Source organism: Chiloscyllium plagiosum, chromosome 5 (genome assembly GCF_004010195.1).
Source record: "Chiloscyllium plagiosum isolate BGI_BamShark_2017 chromosome 5, ASM401019v2, whole genome shotgun sequence".
NCBI lineage: Eukaryota > Metazoa > Chordata > Chondrichthyes > Orectolobiformes > Hemiscylliidae > Chiloscyllium > Chiloscyllium plagiosum.
In genome coordinates this window covers 39,617,876-39,639,759 of record NC_057714.1, presented here as the reverse complement: position 1 = coordinate 39,639,759, position 21,884 = coordinate 39,617,876, and the positions used below count along the sequence as shown (strand labels likewise).

Genomic DNA, 21,884 nt, shown 5'->3' with positions numbered 1-21,884 from the left:
TTCTTAAAAAAACATTACTCATGGAATTACTCAGAAGGTTAAACTTGATCATTCATCTTGAAGATTTTGTATTCATTGCTGTCAGTGATAAATTAGCAATGGTGTGAAAGTTGCTTCTGTTGTTTTGCAAGTTCTACTTGATATTGCTGATGCAGCTCCACTTATTTATTAAGTTGATGTTGTACACTTGTTGGTGATATTACTAACAAAACTGAAAATACACAGGGTCCAATCAGCCCCTGAAATTCTCGTATCTCACAGGAAAATTCATTCACATGGTGGAGTGGTGACCAGAGAAAATCGATCACCACCCAGCCCCTGATCCCCACACATTGAATAGGATAGAATAGAAGGTAAGGGTGTGAAACTGCTCCTCTAATCATTGACTGGTTCTCTTCCATATTTGTTGCTTATTGGCTTATTGTGGTGACATGTGCAGCTAAAAGTTCAATTTAAAAACCTGAATAGTGACAATTCACAGGTCTGCTGAGCTCAATACATTAGAAGAACAGGGACTTCCAAAAGGTATTTGGAAGTGCTGCATAACAGACTTGTAAGTGGAGTTGCAGGTAGATAGAATAATGAAGAAGGCATTTGGTATGCTTTCCTTTAGTGGTCAGAGCACTGACTATAGGAGTAGGGAGGTTGGGAGGTTATGTTGTGGCTGTACATTGGTTAGGCCACTTTTGGAATATTGTGTGCAGTCCTGGTCTCCCTGCTATCGGAAAGATGTTGTGAAACTTGAAAGGGTTTAGAAAAGATTTACAAGGATGTTGCCAGGGTTGGAGAGTTTGAGCTATAGGGAGAGGCTGAACAGGTTTGGCTGTTTTTCCCCAGAGCATCAGAGGCTGAAGGGGTGACCTTTACAATAAGGGGCGTGGATAAGGCAAATAGACAAAGTCTTTTCCCTGGGATGGGGACGTCCAGAACTAGAGGCATAGATTTAAGATGGGAGGGGAAAGATTTAAAAGGGACCTAAAGGGCAACTTATTCATGCAGAGGGTGGTAAGTGTATGGAATGAGCCGCTGGAGGAAGTGGTGGAGACTGCTCCAATTACAACATTTTAAAAGGCATCTGGATGGGTATATGAATAGAAAGGGTTTAGAGGCTTATGGGCCATGTGCTGACAAATGGACTAAATTAGTTGAGGATATCTGGTTGACATGGACAAGTTGGACCAAAGATTCTGTTTCTGTGTTGTACATTTCTATGACTCTATGCCTCTAGAGGTTATGGAATAAAAGACACTGTGGCAACATGATTATGAAATTGGTTTTATGATAGGAAACTAGGTAGTGGTTAATAGTTATTTTCAAACACTTTTAAGAGCTTGGTCAATAAAGACTGAACAAAAATCACAAAGAACTGCAGATACTAGAAATCAGAAACAAAACATTGCTTGGAAATTGCTAGGAAAACTCTGCTAGTCTGGCAGCATCTGTGGACAGGAAGCAGAGTTAATGTTTCAGGTCAAGTGATCTTTCTTCAGAATCCATAAATTCTTAAATGACTTATTGCAATCTCAAGCCTTATAACTTCAGCATCACAACTACCATGATGTGTTATCATATTCTCTTACTAGACAGGCTTATTAATTTATTCCAAAGTGATAACTCACTCCATTTTCTTTCAATTGTATTTCTTTTATTGTTGTAGGGATAGGGTAAGTATCTGGGTCAGGGTGGGATGCTGTTAGGGGAGCTGGTTTGAACTCAAAGGGCTAAATAGCCTGCTTCCACACAAAGGATTCTCACCACTGTCTCAGTTTTGCAGGGGTTCGAACCAGGGTGTAGGAGAGTTCATATTCAATCCATACTCAAATTCTAGATTTTCTTCTACAGTACTCTAAAGTGCTTCTTTTGATCTGTCAATTGTGTTATATTCTTGCCTCCAAATTATATTCTGATAGTACATCTAATTTTTTGAAAATGTATTGTGTAAAGATCTCTCATGATTCTGTGTCTCTGTAAAATCTTCGTTCAACATTTTCTTCTCTAAGGAGACCAGCCCCAATATCTTTAATCTATCTATAGGGGAAGTGATGGCCTAGTGTGGCATTCTTGATGAATGAATAATCCAGAGAGCCAGGTAATGTTTTGGGGACCTGGGTTTGAATCCCACCATGGCTGACAGCCTAATAAACCTGAATTAAAAGTCTAATAATGAATATGAAACCATATTGTTTGACATAAAAACTCATCAAGTTAAACAATTGTGGCCTTTGGAAATTGACTCACAAAACATTCAGTCATATCAAACTGCAAAGAGCTCTCAAAAAAGGACTGAAATCAGACAGAGCACTTGGGATAGATTGAGACACTGAAACTGATAATAGTGAACTCAGGAGTGCTGATCCTGCAGAATCCATTGTACCAAAATCTGAGCCCTAGCGCCAAATTTGGAAGAGCTGTCTCTCAGATCAGTCAAGAAAGAGTCCATCATAGCCATACTCATGAAATCACACCTTAAAAGGATGAGTAATCCAGAAATGCAAGGTAATGTTCTGAGTCCTGGGTTTGAATCCCAACAGAGCAGGTGGTGGAATTTGAATTCAATTAAAAAAAAATCTGTATTTCAAAGTATAATAGTAACTATCAAGCCATTGTCAATTGTGTTAACTGTTGTAAAAACACACCTGACTCAATTATGCCCTTTTGGGAAGGAAACTGCCATCGTTTTGTGGTTATTGCATGCTTGTGATATAAGAGACAAACAATGTAGTCAATTCTTATCTGCCCTCTGAAGTAGCTTAGCAAGAACTCAGTTGTATCAACCACTAGAAAAGGAATAGGGAATGAAACTGGAGGACCAACTGGCTTTGACTGAGGTACTGTCAACTAAAAGGTAGTCCTGTTCCCCACAAAGTCCTCCTTTTTAATGTGTGAGGGCCAGTACCAAAATTGGTCAAGCAACAGCCTGACATAATCAAACTTATGGGATTATACTTTGCACATAATGCAGTTGCACATTGGTATACAGGCAGGAGGGTGCTGCTGTCTGAGTCAGCCTCCCCCTCCAGCTAATTAGTACACCTCTATGTTGAACAGCACTTGAAGGAATAACTGAAGGTAGAAAGGGTGCATAATTTACTCTGAATGGGAGACTTCAGTATCCACTACGAATAGTAGCTTGGCAGCATCACAATTGACTGAGCTGGTCAAGTCCTAGAAGACCTAGCTGCTAGACTGGGTCTGTGGAAAGTACTGAGGAAACCAACAAGTAAGAAAAACATATTTGACCTCACCCTCACCAATCTGTTTGCTGTAGATATGTTTGTCCATAACAGTATCAGTAAGAGTGACCATCACACAGTCCTTATGAAGATGAAGTTCTGTCTTCACAATAAGAATACCCTCTATCAGGTTGTGTGGCACTACTACATGAATGTGACTGTGTTTGTACAGATCTAACAACTCAAGAAATCCATGAGTTGTGAGTCATCAGCAGCATTGATAAAATTACATTTCCCCTTAGGGGCCTACCTATTCCCCAACTCTACTATTAGTATCAAGGCAGGAGATCAACTTAGTTCATTGAATACTGCAGGAAGACATCCAGCAGCAGGACAAGGCATACCAAAAAATGATGTGTCAACCTTGTGAAGCTACAAAACAGGGCAACTTACATGTCAAACAGCATAAACAACAAGGAACAGGCAGAGCTAAGCAATCCCACAACCAACAGTTCAGATCTAAGCTCTGAAGTCCTGCCATATCTAGTCTTGAATGGAGGTAGACAAATAGTTCACTAGAGGAGGAGGCTCCATAAATATCCCAACTTCAGTAATGGATGAGCACAGAAAATCAGTGCAAAGATTAAGGCTGAAGCATTTGCAACAATCCTCAGCCAGAAGTGCTAAGTGGATAATCCATCTGGGTCTCCTCCAGAGGTCCTCAAGATCATAGATAGCAGTTTTCAGTGAGTTAGATTTGCTCAACAGAAACACTGAAAGGAGTAGATACTGATAAGGTGATTAGGACTGACAACATTCTGGCAATATTACTGAAGACTTGAGCTCCAGAACTTGCCACATCCCTTGCCAGTTTGTCCAGTACAGCTATAACCCTACATCCCAGCCATGTGGAAAATTACCCAGGTATGTTGTACATACAAAAAAGCAGGACAAATCCAATCTGGCTGATTACTGCCCCATGAATCTATTCTCGATCATTAGTAAAGTTATGAAAGGTGTTATCAAGCATCGCTGACATCTCAGAATGGTTATTTGTGACAAATTACAGCAGATGTGAGGTTGGATTATGATGGATGAGAGTGGTATACCATTACAGCAAATTTGGCTGTTTGCAGAAATTTGTCACCGTCCTCCTGTTTGTTGCAAGATGACATCAGGTCAAGTTGCGATTCTCTCCATTAGATCCACCACAGACTCAATGCATGTACCAACTCTCCAGCTTAGGCAGTGTAATTGCATTCTTCTCCATCTTTCTCAACACAACACACCATCCCACATCAATGATGCTTCCCACTAGAGTTTAGCTTCTCGACAGACCAAACAGAACATATCCATGAAGGTTTCTTGAAAAAATGCAATATCCTCACTGAATTGTGAGAATCTTTTCTTCAATACTCTCCAAACTGGAGAATAAGCATCTGCAAATGTATTGGAGCATATCCAATAAACTCAGGTGAAATTGAAATACAAAGATAGGTAGGTGTGAAATCCGAACATCTTACTGATAAAAACAGAAATTGCTGGAAAAGCTCAGCAGGTCAGTTCTGAGGAAGAGTCACTCGACCCGAAACGTTAATTAATTTCTCTCCACAGGTACTGTCGGACCAGCTGAGCTTTTCCAGCAATTTCTGTTTTTGTCTCCGATTTATATCATCCACAGTATTTTTCTTCGGTTCCTACTGACGCGGCTCTTCTAACACCACCTTGCCTGACCAACGATAGGATGTGCGGCATCATTAATGAACCATCGAGTTAGTTCGGGATACGCAACGCCGGAGTGGAAGAGTGTCATCCAGCTTGAGGTCCTGAGGGACTGTCAAAGACCATGCAGTAATAACTAGAACTTAAAAAAAATGCATTCCAAGTACACACCAGCAGGTGTTTAAGTAACTTACTTGACAATGCGATCCAAAAGAGAAACAGATATAACTATTTCCAGGCTCAGCACAACTACAGCCCTCTCACTGAACAGACGACTCGCGTGGAAATGTCAATCACAGGTGCGTCACAAATGCGCACGCTCAGAGCCGCATGAAGAGGAGAATCAGGGAGAGCGACTCCAGGAAAGGCTGCCATTCGACGATTTCAACATCCAATAGTGGAGGGGTCTACAGTGACTTGCCTTCTTCCTTAATTTCCTTTCCATTGGTTGGGGAATTGAGATGTCAATTAAACGTCATCGTCGGCCAACCGCCAATAATATGTGGTGTCACCGTGAGCAGTGCTCTTTGTCTACAATTGGTCGAGAGGGATGTCAATGACCACGTTCCATTGGAGTACTGGGATGTCGTTCTGAGCTACAACTCGCTCTCTGATTGGCGCAGGACAGGATTCTCTGCTTGCAGCTGGCTTGTCATTTATGCGTGGAGCTAGGTTGAGGATAGCGAGGCGAATGAGTGAGACACAACGCTTGGGATTAACTAGAGGCACTTCAACAAGCAGCATCTCACAACCGGACCTATTCGAAGAAGAGAGGGGAAATAAATCACTCATAACAGAACATCGTTTGGGAAAATAACAGAAGAACCAAAATATTCTTGAACGTCCTGGGATCTCTGGTGTGAAGATCTTGCTGCATTTTTAAACAGTACATTTGTTATAATTAATATCAACAACGTTACTGTATTAAAGCGATTTCAGCATGTCATCGTCGTCACAACAAGCGTCTCAAAGAATGCGGCGCAATGGCTCGCCGACTTCGAACCGCCTGCAGCCCATCAGGGCCACCGTGCCATTCCAGCTGAGACAAGGCAATAACAGCCCGACCCGCTCCTCCTCCTGCAACGGCACTACCAGCACCAGCTCACCGGCAACAGCCACAGTTCACTCTGCATCAACAGCAACTGCAACCACCTCGACCTCAACAGCCACATCCATTACCCCCAACGGACAGAAACTTTCCCCGACCTCCTCGCCCACCTCTTCATTCTGGGTTCCGGCTCCAATTGTTGCCGCTGACGGACGGATGAGACATAGGCGGTCATCTGACAGCAGGAGCCCACCTGAAAGAAGGAGCCCTAGCTCTCCTGTTTATAAAGGTATAGAAGAATGCCAAAGAGACAGGCTATTGTTGTTTCAGTTAAGTTAAAAGAGTAGAACGGTACAAATTACATAAAGGCGTGTTTTTCAGATTATTTACTACCTTTTTTTAATCAAATCTGTTTACAGAGGTTGGTATTTTTCAAAAAAATTGTACAAGTGTATGGAGTCCATACGTTTTAAAACAAAAAAAGATAATTGGGATTTTTTTTCACCAATTGATAAAGAAACGTCCACGTAGTAGTTGCTAAAGCTCCACAGAAGCAATACAACTACGGAGCTCGATGTTGTTTAAACGTAAGGTGTAAGAAACTGCAATTGTTTATTTCCTGCGTGTGATTAAGATACAAAAAAAACTGCAGGGGTTGGCGATTTTTTTTTGTTGATGCAGAAGGGGATGTAAATGACATGGGGTGGGGGGGGGAAGAGGTGGGGAAAGCTGTGTGGGCAGGCTAGGCAGAGACCCAGAGGGATTTTTTTTCTCTCTCTGGGACTTGATCTACTACATGATGTCAGCTTTCCATATCCACGTATGAAGCAATAATAGATTGTTTTATTTATGATGGTAAAAGGCATGTGAACATTTTAAGAATTAATTTTCAAAGACAAAATCTGAAATCAGTTCTTGATTTGCTGAACAGTTCGTTTTCTTTTCATTTTAAAATGATCTGCCTTGTATATTTCAGAAACCGTGCACTTTATATTTACACTGTCAAAATGTAATTGACAGCAAGTGCAAACGGCGGCGCAAAATACATTCATATAAATTGTAAAAGCCAACAGCATTTCAGTATTTGCCCAGTTGTTTTATATCCATCATTACGAATTCCACTTCCCCCATTCAAATGCTGAGAAACGCCAAACTGAGTTTTGCTTTGTATTAATCTGTAAAACACTGCAACTTTGGGGGGAGGTGGGGGGGATAGCTGGAGGGTGGCTGAGAAATGGGTTGCTTTTTAAACCATTATTTATGAAGATTTCTCACTTTCTACCAGTGCCAATATTGTGTTGCTACGAAGGAAAGCATTGCTTCAAAACAGCAAGAACAGCATAAGATATTTAAAGAGGTCAAATGAACCAATACATTTTAATTAAAATAAGGTACATTGTGATACAATGAAATATTGGCATCTGCATCCTGGCGTGCTTATTTTTGCAAGGAATTACGTCTGATCACCATAAATGGCTGATATTTTTGTGTGCAGGTGAACTTTGTAGCTGGATTTTCTATTGGCAGGCAAAAATGTGCTCATGTTGTAATCTGCTCAGTATCTATTTTTATCTGCATAGCTCTAGGCTTGATTAATGTCAAGTTTCATTGTATTAGGTATTTATTTTGACCACTCGATTAAAATTTCACCTTTTCGTAATGGCTTTTGGGTTGTTTACGAGCCAACTGCAGCAATGAAGCCAAGGTATTGGGGTTATAGCTTCAGGGTTTTACCTCCAGATTCACACCTGCTGATGCAGAAACTTAGATAATTTTCCAAATGGGAAAGGGGAGGTGAAGAAAAACCTGAAAAAATGAAAACGATAGTTTTAACTGTCTCTGTCCACACAGACGTGCGTGATAAAATGCGGTCCTAAATTTGATTCTAATCACTTGCGGCCTTTCCAATGTGTGCGTTTAAGTAGGAGGAGAATATATTTTAAATGGCGATAATGATATTCAGTGCGGGAGAATGGGCTGCTTTATTGCAGAACTGCCGAATGTACTTGGCATTCAGACAGTAACACATGGACCGAGGGCTTGTGGCATTTTAATTCATTCAGGGGCCATAGCAAAGGGCGACCCACAAACCCAACTAAAACGTTAAGCTTGCATGAAATGCACGCAGTTGTGGACTTTGTTCAGAAAAAGCCTAACTGTCGAATTGCATTTTTAATAATAATTGAAACCGTGAACAATTTTTGCATAAATCTTTGAAGATTCCAATCTCTTAACTTGGTCATCCTTCTTATGGTGGCCTGATATTTAAGAAGTCGGTGGCTTGTTCGCCTTTCACTGTTTACATAACGCGGTTGTTGCCTGACCTGGTTTCCATGAATCGGGCATGAGTTCGCCTCTGATTTCCAGATGCCCTTCTGACTTCTGCAGAAATCTCATGCAGTCAACCCAGGGTTTCCAAAAAGACACGTTGTGTCGTACATCTTTTAACACATTGACCGGTTTCAATTATCGTCAGCCATCCTGTGCAAGCCACTATTGCACATTTGATGCTTTATTTGTACATATACAAATCAGTATGTCGTACCTGGCGTTCTCTGTTTGCAGATCTTTCCATGAATATCAACATCAACATATTTTTTAAAAAATAAACGCATACATTAGTTTCTCGGAAGGCGCAGCTAGCTGTCACACTCGGTCTGAGAGCAAGGTGGCAGGCCGGGAGCCAGTGAATGGAGGCGGGGCTGAAAATGGGCTTCCTTGTGTGGGAACTAGAGGTGATGTCTCTGTCTGTCAGGGTTTATTTTGAACGAACTGAACCATAACGCGACGGGTTCAGGTGTAGACCTACTCCAGTTCCTTTAATTTAGGAAGAGGTAACTGTTTAAAGATCAGATTGATTTCTGCTGGCAATCTTTGGAAGATTTGCGTTTTTTAAAAGAAAGGTCAGATTGGTTTGTGAGGTCGTTTTACGAGGGATTGTAAGAATACAACCTCATTCCTGTATTTTATACTAGGAAGATTACATTTATTCCAGCTTCATTCTCTTTCTTGGGGCGAGTACCACTCCAGATTTCCATTGAATATTACCGTTGCGTCAGTGGTTCTTGGATATTTTGGTGTGGACGACGATTTGGCCTGTCGATCTTGTATCTAGTTCGGAGTTGGCTGCAATAAAGTATTTATAATTGAGATCAGTTTTTATGTACGAATTCCAGAATTAAAACACTTTATTTTTGGTTCAAGTATTTTCAGATTAAAAAATTCAATTTTTAGACTAAAATTCCCTTTTGGATAGAAATACATGCCTATTATGATTGGACATGCATATTTCGTACAGTGGAAAAAAATCTTGTAATTTGATTTTTAAAAATAAATTCAAGTTGCACTCTAATAAGCTTGATGAATGTCAGTTATTCTGAACAACTAATGGTCTTTTTGGTGAACAGGTAAGTTTTGCTTGCCACCCATCTGTTCACCTCTTCTTCCATCACCCTATCTTTGGCATAAATAACACTCCAGCAACTTAGTTGTAATGAAGAGTTGCCAGACTCAGAGAGGTTTACTCTTTCTCCCCACAGATGCTGCAATTTCTGATATTTTGCTGTACTGGTCAATGAAGCTACAGTATAGTGTGGATTCTTGCATGCTAATTTGTGACTTGCAGTCCTTAGCATAAATGGGCGAATATATCATAATTCCAAGCTCAGTAATAATTTTGGTGTAGTACTATTTATGTGTCATTAAAATCAGAGCATTGCAGATGGAAATGTAGAATTTTCAAACTCTGAATAAAACTCATTTTCTCATCATGTCTTTCCCAGCTTTCTACTGGAATAAGCAAAATCTAATCTCAATCCCCTGTCTCTCCCAGAATCCTTTGCTTTGATCTCCGAATAATATAACAATCTCCTCCTATTCCTCTCCAAAGCAGTCCAAACTCCCAACAACTTTAAAGGCACTTCTCATAAACTTTTTCTTTACTCTCTTGGTGATTAATTTTAAATTAATGACCATTTTTGCTGACTCCCTAGTTAGAGACTATTTAATCTATCACCAATTTATTTGATAAAGATGTTTGACTTTGCTCTTGCCGTTGTGTCTAGTGTCCTTCATAAGTATAATTTCTCAAACTGGTGAATCTATGTTTCACTTTTCTTTCTGAATTCAATTATGTGGCAACAGCCAAATTACAGTATTTAATAGAATGGAGTAGGCTTAAGGGGGTGGAAAATATAGAATACTGCATCTTCTTCAGTACCCAAACTTTAATTTCCATGCACTAAATCCCAAGATGGGTCTGTATGTCACCACTGTTATGTGTTATTCCATTTTTGCTTACTCTAATACTTTGTTTTCTTACCCCCAAAAATGCTTTACCTCACATTTTTACAGATGACTTCCAGTTTTCAACCCTTGATGAGGAAATGCTAATTAGTCTGTATTCATAATGTTAAAATTACTCCCCAAGTTTATATCCCTATTTATAAAATCTAAAGTTTTATAGGTCTTTATAATGTATTCAATTTTGAACACCAAATCTCAGGAAAGAATTTTGACCTTAGAGAAGACATAGTATACATTCATCAGAACAAATTCCTCAGGGTCAAAGGGTTAAATTCTAAGGACAGATATCTGAAACATCATTAGTTTTTTTTGAATTTAGAAGATTGAGGGATGGCCTGCTTGAGATTTTTAATAGTAAAAGTATATACTAATATGCAGAGAAATTGAGAAGAAAAACACTTCTGGTGGAACTCATAACAAAAAAAAAGTATAATTAAATGAATTAGGAGTGAATTCATGCAGCATTTCCTCATCAAGGGTTGAAAACAAGAAGTCATCTGTAAAAATGTGAAGTAAAGCATTTTTGGGGTAAGAAACCAAAACAAAGTATTGGAGTAAGCACTAAATGGAACAACATAAGTGATGATGTCCAGACCCATCTAGGGATTTAGTGCATGGAAATGAAAGTTTGGGTGCTGAAGAAGATGCAGTACTATTGTATATTATCCACCCTCTTAAGCCTATTCCATTCTATTCGATTACATATGATCTGCATTCATGGATTCTGGATTCTTTGAAATTTTTACAATTAGATTTTTATTTAATAAGGATGCAGATGGGTATGTAGCAAATGCAAATAAATGGAATTTCAGCACATATCTGATATGAAGTAACTTGATGTGAAAAAGTTCAGAGCTGAATGGCTGATTCTTGTCAAATGTACCTGAACCTTTTTGGAAGTTGTTCATTTGAATCCCTAGGTATCTTTCCATTATTTGTCTAGTAATTGTTTCTTTCTCACCAAAGTGCTTTGCAAAATTACATTTATCTATATTCAATTACCAATTTGTAAATATTTTCTTCAAGTGCATGGATGATCTCTTTAAGTGTACAGTCCCTTGTAAATGTTTTATTTTGCATGAATGGTAATTTAAAGGGAGGGCAATTTGTTCACAGCATCATGTGACGATTAGAGTTGCTGCACAGACATAAAATTATAGGCAGTATTGATAACCATGCTATCCTGTCCACTATACTGTCTATTTGTTTGAAATCTTTTATCAGAGTCAAAAAGTGTGGTGCTGGAAAAGCACAGCTGGTCAGGCAGCATCCGAGGAGTAGTAGCGTCAACATTTTGAGCAAAAACCCTTCATCAGGAATGAGAGAGCATATGCTCAAAACGTCGACTCTCCTGCTCCTCGGATGCTGCATAACTGGCTGTGCTTTTCTAGCACACCCTATGTTTTTTGACTCTGATCTCTGATCTGCAGTCCTCACTTTCTCCTGGTTGAAATCTTTTATATTTGTTTCATAGCTTGCTGAAGCTCCAAAGTATGACATTTGATATATAATAAGGAGAACTGCCTTAGAAGAAATAAACAGATTCAAGATTGTTCTGGAGCTGTTTAAGACCTTTTATTATTCTGCCAAATTGGATGGTATCTTGGTCATATAAAATATTTGCATTTGCGTGCACTGTGGGATTAAATATTTAATCAAACACCACAACTGGGGATATTTTAGTGCCATCTTGGCTCCAGACCATCACTGCATGAATTCATTAAGGTAGTGTCCTGGGCCCAACCATTTTCACCTGCTTCACCAATGACTTTTCTTCCATCGTAACATCAGAAGTGAAGATTTTGCTGATGCTACACAATGTTCAGCACCATACACAGCTCGGATACTGAAACAGTCTATGTCCAAGTGCAACAAGACAAAAACAATGTAAGAACTCATGGGCTGACAAGTTTCAAGTAACATTCATGCCACACAAGTGCCATCTCCAGGAAAAAGCAATCCAGTCACTGATTATTGACAGTATTTGTCATTACTCAATCTCCCGCCATCAAGATTAGATTAGATTACTTACACCTTCGACACCAACAAATACACACGGACCCTCCGAAGAGCAACCCACCCAGACCCATTCCCCTACATTTACCACTTCACCTAACCTGCACATCTTTGGACTGTGGGAAGAAACTGGAGCAAACCCACGCAGACATGGGGAGAATGTGCAAACTCCATACAGAGAGTTGCCCGAGGCGGGAATTGAACCTGGGTCCCTGGCGCTGTGAGGCAGCAGTGCTAACCACTGTGCCACCCTCAATCTTGAGGATTACCATTGACCAGACACTGAACTGGACCAGCCATAAAAATACTGTTGCTACAAGAATAACTCAAGAGTTTAGAAATCTTGGAGTGAATAACCCACCAAATGATTCGAAGTCTGACCACCATCAACAAGGCAATTGTATGGGTGCAATTCCATTATCACTGAAGAAGCTCGGTACCATCCTGGATACAGCAGCCTGCTTGATTGGCATAACATCCACATTCATTCCCTCCGCATATGTCACTCAGCAGCAATATGTACCATCTGCCAGAAGTACCGTAGAAATTCACCAGGCTGCTTAGACAGCACCTTCCAAATCCATGAACACTACCATCTAGAAGGACAAGGGCAGCAGATAAAAGGAGTTTGCAATCATTTTCTTGTTACTCATCAACCGCTCACCATCCTGACTTGGTACTATATTGCCATTCCTTCAGTGTCACTGGGTCACAATCCTGGAACTCCTTCTGAACAACATTGGCTGTACCTACTGCAGAGATTCAAGAAAGCAGGTCACCAATGCTGCCTCAAGTGCCATTATTAAGGAATAAATGCTGGCCCAACCAGTGTTGCTCACGACCCTTGAATGAATATAAAAAAAAATGCTTTTGCATGAGATTTCAACATGCAGAAATGCAGAAGTTTCCCTATTCTTGGCATTGCTATGTCTATTAATACTGTAATTAATTTGTGCTAAAACAGACTTAAACATCCCCAATGAGAAATAATAAAAACAGATTTATATTATTTTGTTTGGATTCTGCTTATTACTGTAAATTCTTTCATTTGACAATGTTGTTCAGGCTGACAGGCAACAGAGAACCTCACAACCCAACTATGACAATGCTTAAGTCCCAATTATAAATTAACTGAACATCATCACAATTGAGATATTTCAATTTTTTCTTGTGATTTTTTTTGATGATATAAGGTTGTATCCAGTGCAAGTCAGAACCAGAAGGTTCTGCAGCCATGCTTGTTCATTCACATTCTCTTTGACTGAGAGATTGACTTTTTAAAACTATATATTAGTATTCCCATTGGTAGCCAAGTTGAAATACTTTTTACTGAGTGATGCTTCATTTAATGTAACTTCCCAGTTATGAATTCATGAAATTGACTGAGTTGGTGGTATATAGCTGCAGGCTGAAACTTGTCAGCACCTAGCTGGAAATTAAATGTACAACCATTTCAACTTTGAGTCCGTTGATTGCATATCATTTCAGTCTGTTAAACATCGAAAATATGTTTGAATTCAATTCTTTTTGCAGCATTACTCATAAAATTTTAATATAGTGACACCTTTCATAACATTAAATTTCCACATTCTCACTTGAGTATTAATTTGCAGTCTGACCTCTGGACTTGGAATATGATGACTTAAACTTGTAAGGCAGTTTTGCTTGCAAGTGTAATACGAGCAATTTTCATTTAAGAACATTTGCAGTAACTATATCTTGGAGCAATAGGCTCGGCTCACTCTGATTCCGGCCTTAATTAGCTTTTATGGTGGAAATTGGCATTGGGATGTTGTTGCTTATTGTTCCAATTTGGGAAGAAACATCAACCTGACTTTTGCAGGATGGAAGTCTTCCCAAATTCCTTACATAATTAATTATGTTTATTTGATAATCTACTTATATTCAGAGATTTCCATATATACGTTGTGTTCTTCTTTGTAATGTTGAAGGGGAACGGTGGGAGTAGAAATCATTAGCATGATTTAGGATGAAACACTAAAATATTTCTGTTTTAATAGCATATCTAATACATTCCCTTTTAGGCTGCTGCATAGAATTATTTATTCAGAAGAGAATCAACTGCTTAATCTATGCCACTGTCATTAGAGTCTTGGTGATTGGTGTTGGTGTAAAGGTTGCTAGTGTGACTGTTTTGGCTTTCTTTACATCTTTTTTTCTCTTTCTCCTATCCATTCATAATGTATTTGCTTTGCTATGAATTTCCCTGATAGCATAGCTCAGATTGGTAATCTTCAATATGGGAGGCTGTGGATGTGACCTCTTTCCTTCTGCTCAGTGGCACATACTATCTTTTTGACTTTTACTCTCAAGAAATGATTCCTAGCTTCTTCTGAATGTGTTGCTCTGTTGTTCGATCCCAATATTCCTGGCCCAATACCATTCTATGGCAAAATGCACTGGAGCAACAATGAGTTTTTCTTCTTCTTTTTGTTTCCTGAAATGATCTTCAGTCATGTGTGAATATGATATTCTGCCATGTAAGGCCTACTGCTAACAGCATCACAGGAACTGACACGATGGAAGTAATGTCAATACTATATTTCTCTGTTCTGGATAATAACAGATGATAATCCTTAAAGATTAGATCTACTAACAAGTAAATAATTTGTGGAGGCAGTGAAGCAGATTTAGTAATGGTAACAGAATTTGGTAGGTTACAATGTTGCAAGTTATTGCATGCTGCTTATTGTCTCCAGGTTTCCTTTATAGCATCTTCATAATCTGGATGGTTATTGCATGTATGAATTAGGACCTTCACAGATCCAACCTTTCTAGGTGATGTGAAAGTTTGCATAACTATGTCAGTGATTTGTCCAAATTAAGAACTGCTGACACAAAGTTAGCGTTGCCTTGCACTAAAGATACAACTCTTCACAGATGTTAATGCTGGTAATTGCTGTGGAAAAGATAGTGAACTATATGGTAGGAGTCACCATGTGAACTGATTTTAAAAAAACTGTGGAGGGTGCTTCTTTGCATGTTTGTCTCTTGCTCCCCTTGGAATAGAAAGGTGTCAACATGTTGGAAGACTTCTTTCCTGCAGCAAAGTGGAGTCAGGATATTTGGAGAAGATCCAGTAACTAAAATCATTTCCCAATGTCAGATCTAGTTGATTAAATAATTACCTTTGATTAACATTTACTTTGCCTATTCAAACTACTTAAGCTTTTTGAAGAGGTCTTTGTTCATAAGTGACAATAGAAGTTTTTCTGCATTCAATTTCTGAATGACATTTTTAAACTTAAACTTTGGAACCTAAGTGAGCTGAAATAATTTTATAGTACACAGGTTAGGATAACTGGTGTATTTTAATTTGTGACCTCTTGGGAGTTGGATGGCATTCAAACCAAATGCTTTTCACAAACTTCCTTGCCAGGCTACTATAGAGTGTTGCCCCTAAGAAGTAGGAAGGGTTTGCAGGATATATCTTATTTTAGAGAAGAATGTCACAGTCTTGGAATAACACAAATAAGTGACAATGGGAGCTCTGCGATGGTTAAAGAGAAAATTGCTTTTATTGTGAATATTTAGTTTTCAAGATTTTAATTTTTAAATTCATTCATGGCTTATGGGAGTTGGTGGTCAGGCCAGCATTCATTGACCAGAGGACACTTGAGGGTCAACCACATGGCTGTAGATCTAGATTCACACATAAGACAGACCAGGTAAGGATGGCAGTTACCTTCCCTAAAGGTCATTAGTAAGCCTGATGATTTTTCCTAACAATCAGCAATAATTTTGTGGTCAGCCTCCCTGATTCCATTTTGTTATTAAATCCAAATTCCACCATCTGCCATGATGGGGTTCAAATTGGGTCCCCAGAATATTACTTGGGTCTCTAGGTTAATAGCCTAGCAGTAATGCTACTAGGCCATAACCTCCTTGAGCAGGAAGACAAAATCATGAGACAGGTTATTTATGGGACCGGTTTATTGTCATCACCAGTAATCATTCTTTATCTAATTTCAAATGTTGCAATGTTGGTGACAGAGGAGGAAGAAGTGTTGCAGTTAATTCTTGGTAATTGTGTGTGCATGATGTTATTTTAAGCCATGCAATGTTAACCATAAAGTATCTGCATATAAGTAGTGCTTTCAATATTGTGCAGTATGCTCGATCAACTAATTGTTCTTCATTAATTGTTTAACATGTATATGAATCTACTATATGAATAGTAGATTCCCTTTGTGTGGGACCATTCTGACTATCAGATCAAGCATTTTGTAATATTGACTGTTCTTTCAATTTTCACAGTTGAAAGATCCAAATCTCAACAGATGAGAACTTGCAGTACAATCCGGCGCACCTCCTCTCTCGATACCATAACAGGACCTTATCTCACAGGACAGTGGCCACGTGATCCCCATATACACTACCCATCATCTATGAAGGACAAGTCTACACAGGTAAAGAACAGAATAAAGATTTGGAGTTTATTGTAGTAAGGTGATGTCATTTTCTGACCTTGCTCAGTGCTTAATCGCCATTCATATTGTTTAATACTTGATCTAATATAAATTGGCTTTATAATTTAGCCATAGAAATATGTTTTGAATGCTAATTTTTTAAAAATCATTTTTTGTTCAGGTGTTATTGCTCTTCTCTATGTTAGGTTTAGGAAATTCCAGATGACTAAAGAATGTATTTTAGTGACAGTGACAGTGACTGTGTCAGTGTCAGTCATTGGGCGGAACTACTGTCCCTATTATCATCACCTCATAGCTAGAGATGTAGGAGTATTTCACTTGGAGATTATAAGGATGAGAGATGATATCACTGAAGTACTTAAAACACTGAAATATTTAAAATTCTTGAGGATTTCAACAAAGTAGATTTTGGACATTAGTATCCTTCGGTTGGGAAATCCAGAATTGGAAGAAAGTGAGGACTGCAGATGCTGGAGATCAGAGTCGAAATGTGGTGCTGGAAAAGCACAGCCGGTCAGGCAGCATCCGAGGAGCAGGAGAGTTGATGTTTCGGGCACAAGCCCTTCATCAGGAAATCCAGAACTGGAGGCTACAATCTTAAAGTAAGGGGTTGATCATTTAGGACTGAGATGAAAAATTTGTTAACTGAAATTTGTTAGCTCTTTGAGGATTTCTAACCTGGAGGGCTGTGGGCACTCATTTGTTGAATAGGGTTGAAACACGGATTGATACATTTGTTGATACGAGAAGAAGTGACAATCAATGCATACCTAGCCAGCAACAGACACATCCAATCAAAGAATTTTAAAAATAAGTAATGTGGGCATGGTGCAGGAATGCATAACTGAAAAAAGGAAATCAATTATGATGATAATTGAAGATTAGGCTTCAGCAAACCATTTTTGTGTTGTTGAGTAGGTTTTACACATTCAGGCTTTATCTTGGCTATACCTGACATTTGCTGAGATGCCTTGTTGATGGTGCCAAACAAAGCATTGATGTTGTGGTTGTGTGGGGGTTTCTGACAAAGGCGTTTTATTTCCTGAACACTAACGGTGGACCAAGTGAATCACTACTGGTGGCGTGCCTACTCTGGTCTCTGGATTATTACCTGAGCCATGTGCCAATTAGCAAAGGGACATAGGATTTGTGAAATGAAGATTTGGCTCAAAGGTTGGTGTAGAAGAAGTGGATTGCAGTTCATGGGAGCATCAGTAAAAGGAGTATAAGGCTTTGCTGGTGGAACAGCCTGACCTGATCTGTGCTGGGACTGTGTTCTAGCAAACTATGTAACTTGGAGAATAGTGAGGGCTTTAAATTAAACAATGTGGATATGAGGGTTCCAGTTTGGGTGGTGCAGCAAATCAAAGGATGCAGTGAAGACAGAAGAGCAAAATAGTAGTATGGGAAGTGTAGTGTGGAGAATGACAGGGGGGACAGAGAATAGATATAAGGATACATCAACAGTCCATCCTTAGCTGGGTTTATGGTTCAACTCGGATGCGTTTTGATTTTTTAAAAATCATTTGTTGTTCAGATCTTGGCTACTCTACTATATATTGGGCATGGGAAGTTCCAGATTACTGAAGGATACATTAGTGACATGCCACCTTTAGTCATTGTGTTATCAAGGTTAGATATTATAACAAAAGGATAGTACAGTTCTAGGCACCTTGCTATAGGAAGGATATTGTTAAATTGGACAGGGTTCAGAAAAGATTTACCAGGATGTTGCTGGAACTGGTGAGCTGGAGTTACAGGGAGAGGCTGGATAGGCTGGGACTTTTTTCACTGGACTGTAGGAGGTCATAAACCATGCGGAGGTTTATAAAATCATAAGACGCATAGATAAGGTGAATAGCAAAAGTCTTTCCCCTAGGGTGAGGTAGTTCAAAACTAGGGGGCATATTTTTAAGGAGAGAGGAGAAAGATTTAAAAGGGACCTGAGGGGCAACATTTACACACAGAGGGTGGTTCATATGTGGAATGAACTGCCAGAGGAAATGGTAAATGCAGGTACAGTTACAAAATTTAAAAGATATTTGGATAGGTACATGAATAGGAAAGCTTTAAAGGTATATGGGTCAAATGCAGCAAGTGGGACTAGCTTAGTTTGAGAAACTTTGTCTGCATGGATGAGTTGGGCTGAAGGGTCTGTTCCTGTGCTGTATGACTGTGACTCTATTATGCATGTAGCATTCAAAACAAAATTATGAAATTGATATTACACATTGACGTATATAAATAGGATCTGGTAGATATGGATGCAGGATGACAAGGTTTGGGGTCCTGAATTTTGAAGGCCATATAGCATTCAAGAAGAATGGGGAATTAAATAAAGTTAGAGGGGTAGCACTGCTAATAAAGAAAGGCATGAGTGCAATCATTAAAGCTGAACCTCGTTCAGTAAATCAGGATATAAATTGGTTTGGGTGGAGAGGTGAAATCATTGGGGAAATGAAGTTATTTGTGAGAGCGGTCTACAGGCTCCGTAACAGTAACCACAAGATAAGATGTGGGGGAATATAAACAGGTTAAATGAGTGGGCAAAAACTTGGCAGATGGAATATAATATAGGAAAATGTAAGGTTAGTATTTTGGCAGGAAGAATAAAAGTGCTTAATATCATTTAAACGAAGAAAGATGGCAGAAAGCTACAGAACAGAGGGATTGGAAACCCTCATTCGTGAGTCACAAAAAATTAGCATCCAACTTCAACAGGTAATAGGGAAGGCAAACAGAATGCCGGTCTTTATTTCAAAAGGAATGGAGTATAAACATAGATAGGTTTTGCTAAAACTATACAAAGCACTAGTCAGACCACAGCTGGAATATTGTGGACAGTTTGGGTTTTTCAATCTAAGGAAAAATATACAAACATTGAAGGGGGTCCACAGGAGGTTTACTGAGATGATACAGGTATGGAGTGACTGTCTTATGAGGAGAGGTTGAGAAAGTTGAGCCTGTATTCATTGGAATTTAGAAGTATGAAAAGTGACTTTATTGATACAGACAAGATGCTTAGGGGATGACAGGCTTGATGTGGAAAGGTTATTTCCCCTGTGGGAGAGTCTGAGACCAGAGGGCATAATCTCAGAATAAGGTATTGTACATTTAAGACAGATGAGGAAAAATTTCTTCTGAAGAAAGTTACCTCAGATTACAACAGGATCTTAATCAGATGGGCCAATGGGCTGAGAAGTGGCAGATGGAGTTTAATTCAGATAAATGAGAGGTAATGCATTTTGGGAAAGCAAATCCCAGCAGGACTTATACACTTAATGGTAAGGTCCTAGGGAGTGTTGTTGAATAAAAAGACCTTGGAGTACAGGTTCATTGGTCCTTGAAAGTGGAGTTGCAGATAGATAGGATAGTGAAGAAGGCATTTGGTATGCTTTCCTTTATTGGTCAGAGTATTGAGTACAGGAGTTGCGAGGTCATGTTGCGGCTGTACAGGACATTGGTTAGGCCAATGTTGGAATATTGCGTGCAATTCTGATCTCCTTCCTATCGGAAAGATGTTGTGAAACTTGAAGGAATTCAAAAACGATTTACAAGGATGTTGCCAGGGTTGGATGTCAGTTATAGGGAGAGGCTGAACAGGCTGGGGCTTTTTTCCCTGGAGTGTTGGAGGCTGAGGGGTGACCTTTCGAGATTTACAAAATTATGAGGGCATGGATAGGATAAATAGACAAAGTTTTTCCCTGGGGTGGGGGAGTCTAGAACTAGAGGGCATAGGTTTAGGGTGAGAAGGGAAAGATATAAAAGTGACCTAAGGGGCAACTTTTTCACGCAGAGGGTGGTGCATGTATGGAATGAGCTGCCAGAGGAAGTGGTGGAGGCTGGTAGAATTGCAATATTTAAAAGGCCTTTGGATAGGTATATGAATAAGAAGGATTTGGAGGGATATGGTCCAGGTGCTGGCAGGTGGGACTAGATTGGGTTGGGATATCTGGTCGGCATGGACAAGTTGGACTGTAGGGTCTGTTGCCCTGCTGTACATCCCTATAACTCTAGTGAATCTGTCAAATTCTTTACTGCAGAAAGCTCGCAAAGCTGGGTTGTTAGACATACTCAAGGCTGAGGTAGACAGATTTTTAATCAGTAAAGGAATCGAGGGTTATTAGAAAATGAAGGAAAGTGGAGTTGAGCATTACCATATCATCCATGATTTTATTGAATGGCATCGTACATCAATGGTCTGAATGGCTTAAATTTGCTTTTGAGTTTTATGGTCAAATTAAATATTTGGTACTTGCAATTGAAGGGATGGTAATAATTAAGATAGACTATTTTAACCGATATAAAGTAGAAAATCCAGATTGGAAAGGTGACCTGAATGAGTTCACAGAAGGATTCAGAGAGAGTTTCATAGAGCAGCATGTTCTGGTACCGACCAGAGAGCAGATTTCTCCTAGTTGCTATTGTATAATCTGACAGGATTAATTAATGATGTGAAACTAATGATGTGAATCTGCAGCAATCCTGAGACAGATGTTGGCAAGGGAACAAGGTGGTGTGTTGAAGTGGCAGGCAACTGAAAGCTCAGGGTCTTTTTTGCAGACAGAACGTAGGTATTCTGTGAAGTGGTCACCCAGTCTTTGCTGTGTTTCCCCAATGAATAGGAGACCACATTGTGAGCAGAAAATCCAGTAAACTAGATTGAGTGAAATGAAGGTAAAGAGCTGCCTCACCTTGTAACGTGTGTTTGTGCCCTTGAATACTGAGGAGAAGGGAAGTGAACAGGCAGATGTTACACCTTTGGGGGTTGTGGGGAATATGCCATAGGGCTCTGGTGGGGAGGGAGGTGTTGGGAGTGAAGGAAGGAGTGGATCAGGCATCAAAGAATCTGATCATGTTGAACAATTCTAATGCTCTGTTCTGAGCTAGTAAAGTACACATCAAAGTATTGGAGATGAGTAGAGAAACTGGCACTATCTTGATTCTATAGGTGGAACCTCTTAACAAAATAGAATAGATTTGTTTAATGGATGATCTATAATTTACAATTGTGACAATGTGCTGTTTGGTTATTTGGCATATTACCATGACTTAAGTTTTGTTTATGAAGTTTTTTTTTGTGTAAACTTGTTTCTTCTCTCCAGATTGAGCTTGATGTTTTCCTTCTATAAACAATATTGTATGTATTTAAAAAAGGAGCTCTTAAAG

The 21,884-nt window shown here is 39.3% G+C and overlaps 1 protein-coding gene and 1 long non-coding RNA gene across 5 annotated transcripts in view; one reads left to right on the top strand and one right to left on the bottom strand.

Moving 5' to 3' along the window:
* Positions 1–1,151: 1,151 nt before the first annotated feature.
* On the bottom strand, positions 1,152–8,624 carry LOC122549813. Of its 2 annotated transcripts, none has more exons than XR_006311670.1 (3): positions 8,489–8,624; positions 5,090–5,652; positions 1,152–5,007 (listed from the first exon to the last, which is right to left on the bottom strand). It is a non-coding gene; the product is annotated as an uncharacterized LOC122549813 (long non-coding RNA). The 2 variants fall into 2 exon arrangements; XR_006311669.1 differs by lacking the exon at positions 8,489–8,624 and adding an exon at positions 6,114–6,191.
* Positions 5,576–21,884, top strand: part of LOC122549809 (glucocorticoid-induced transcript 1 protein-like) — a 219,959-nt gene continuing 203,650 nt past the window's right edge. For all 3 annotated transcript variants that reach the window (XM_043689883.1, XM_043689882.1, XM_043689881.1), the window contains exons 1-2: positions 5,576–6,232; positions 16,543–16,694. In XM_043689883.1, coding sequence (XP_043545818.1) covers positions 5,836–6,232; positions 16,543–16,694 — 549 coding nt within the window. In that variant the 5' untranslated portion in view covers positions 5,576–5,835. The remainder of the gene's footprint in view (positions 6,233–16,542; positions 16,695–21,884) is intronic.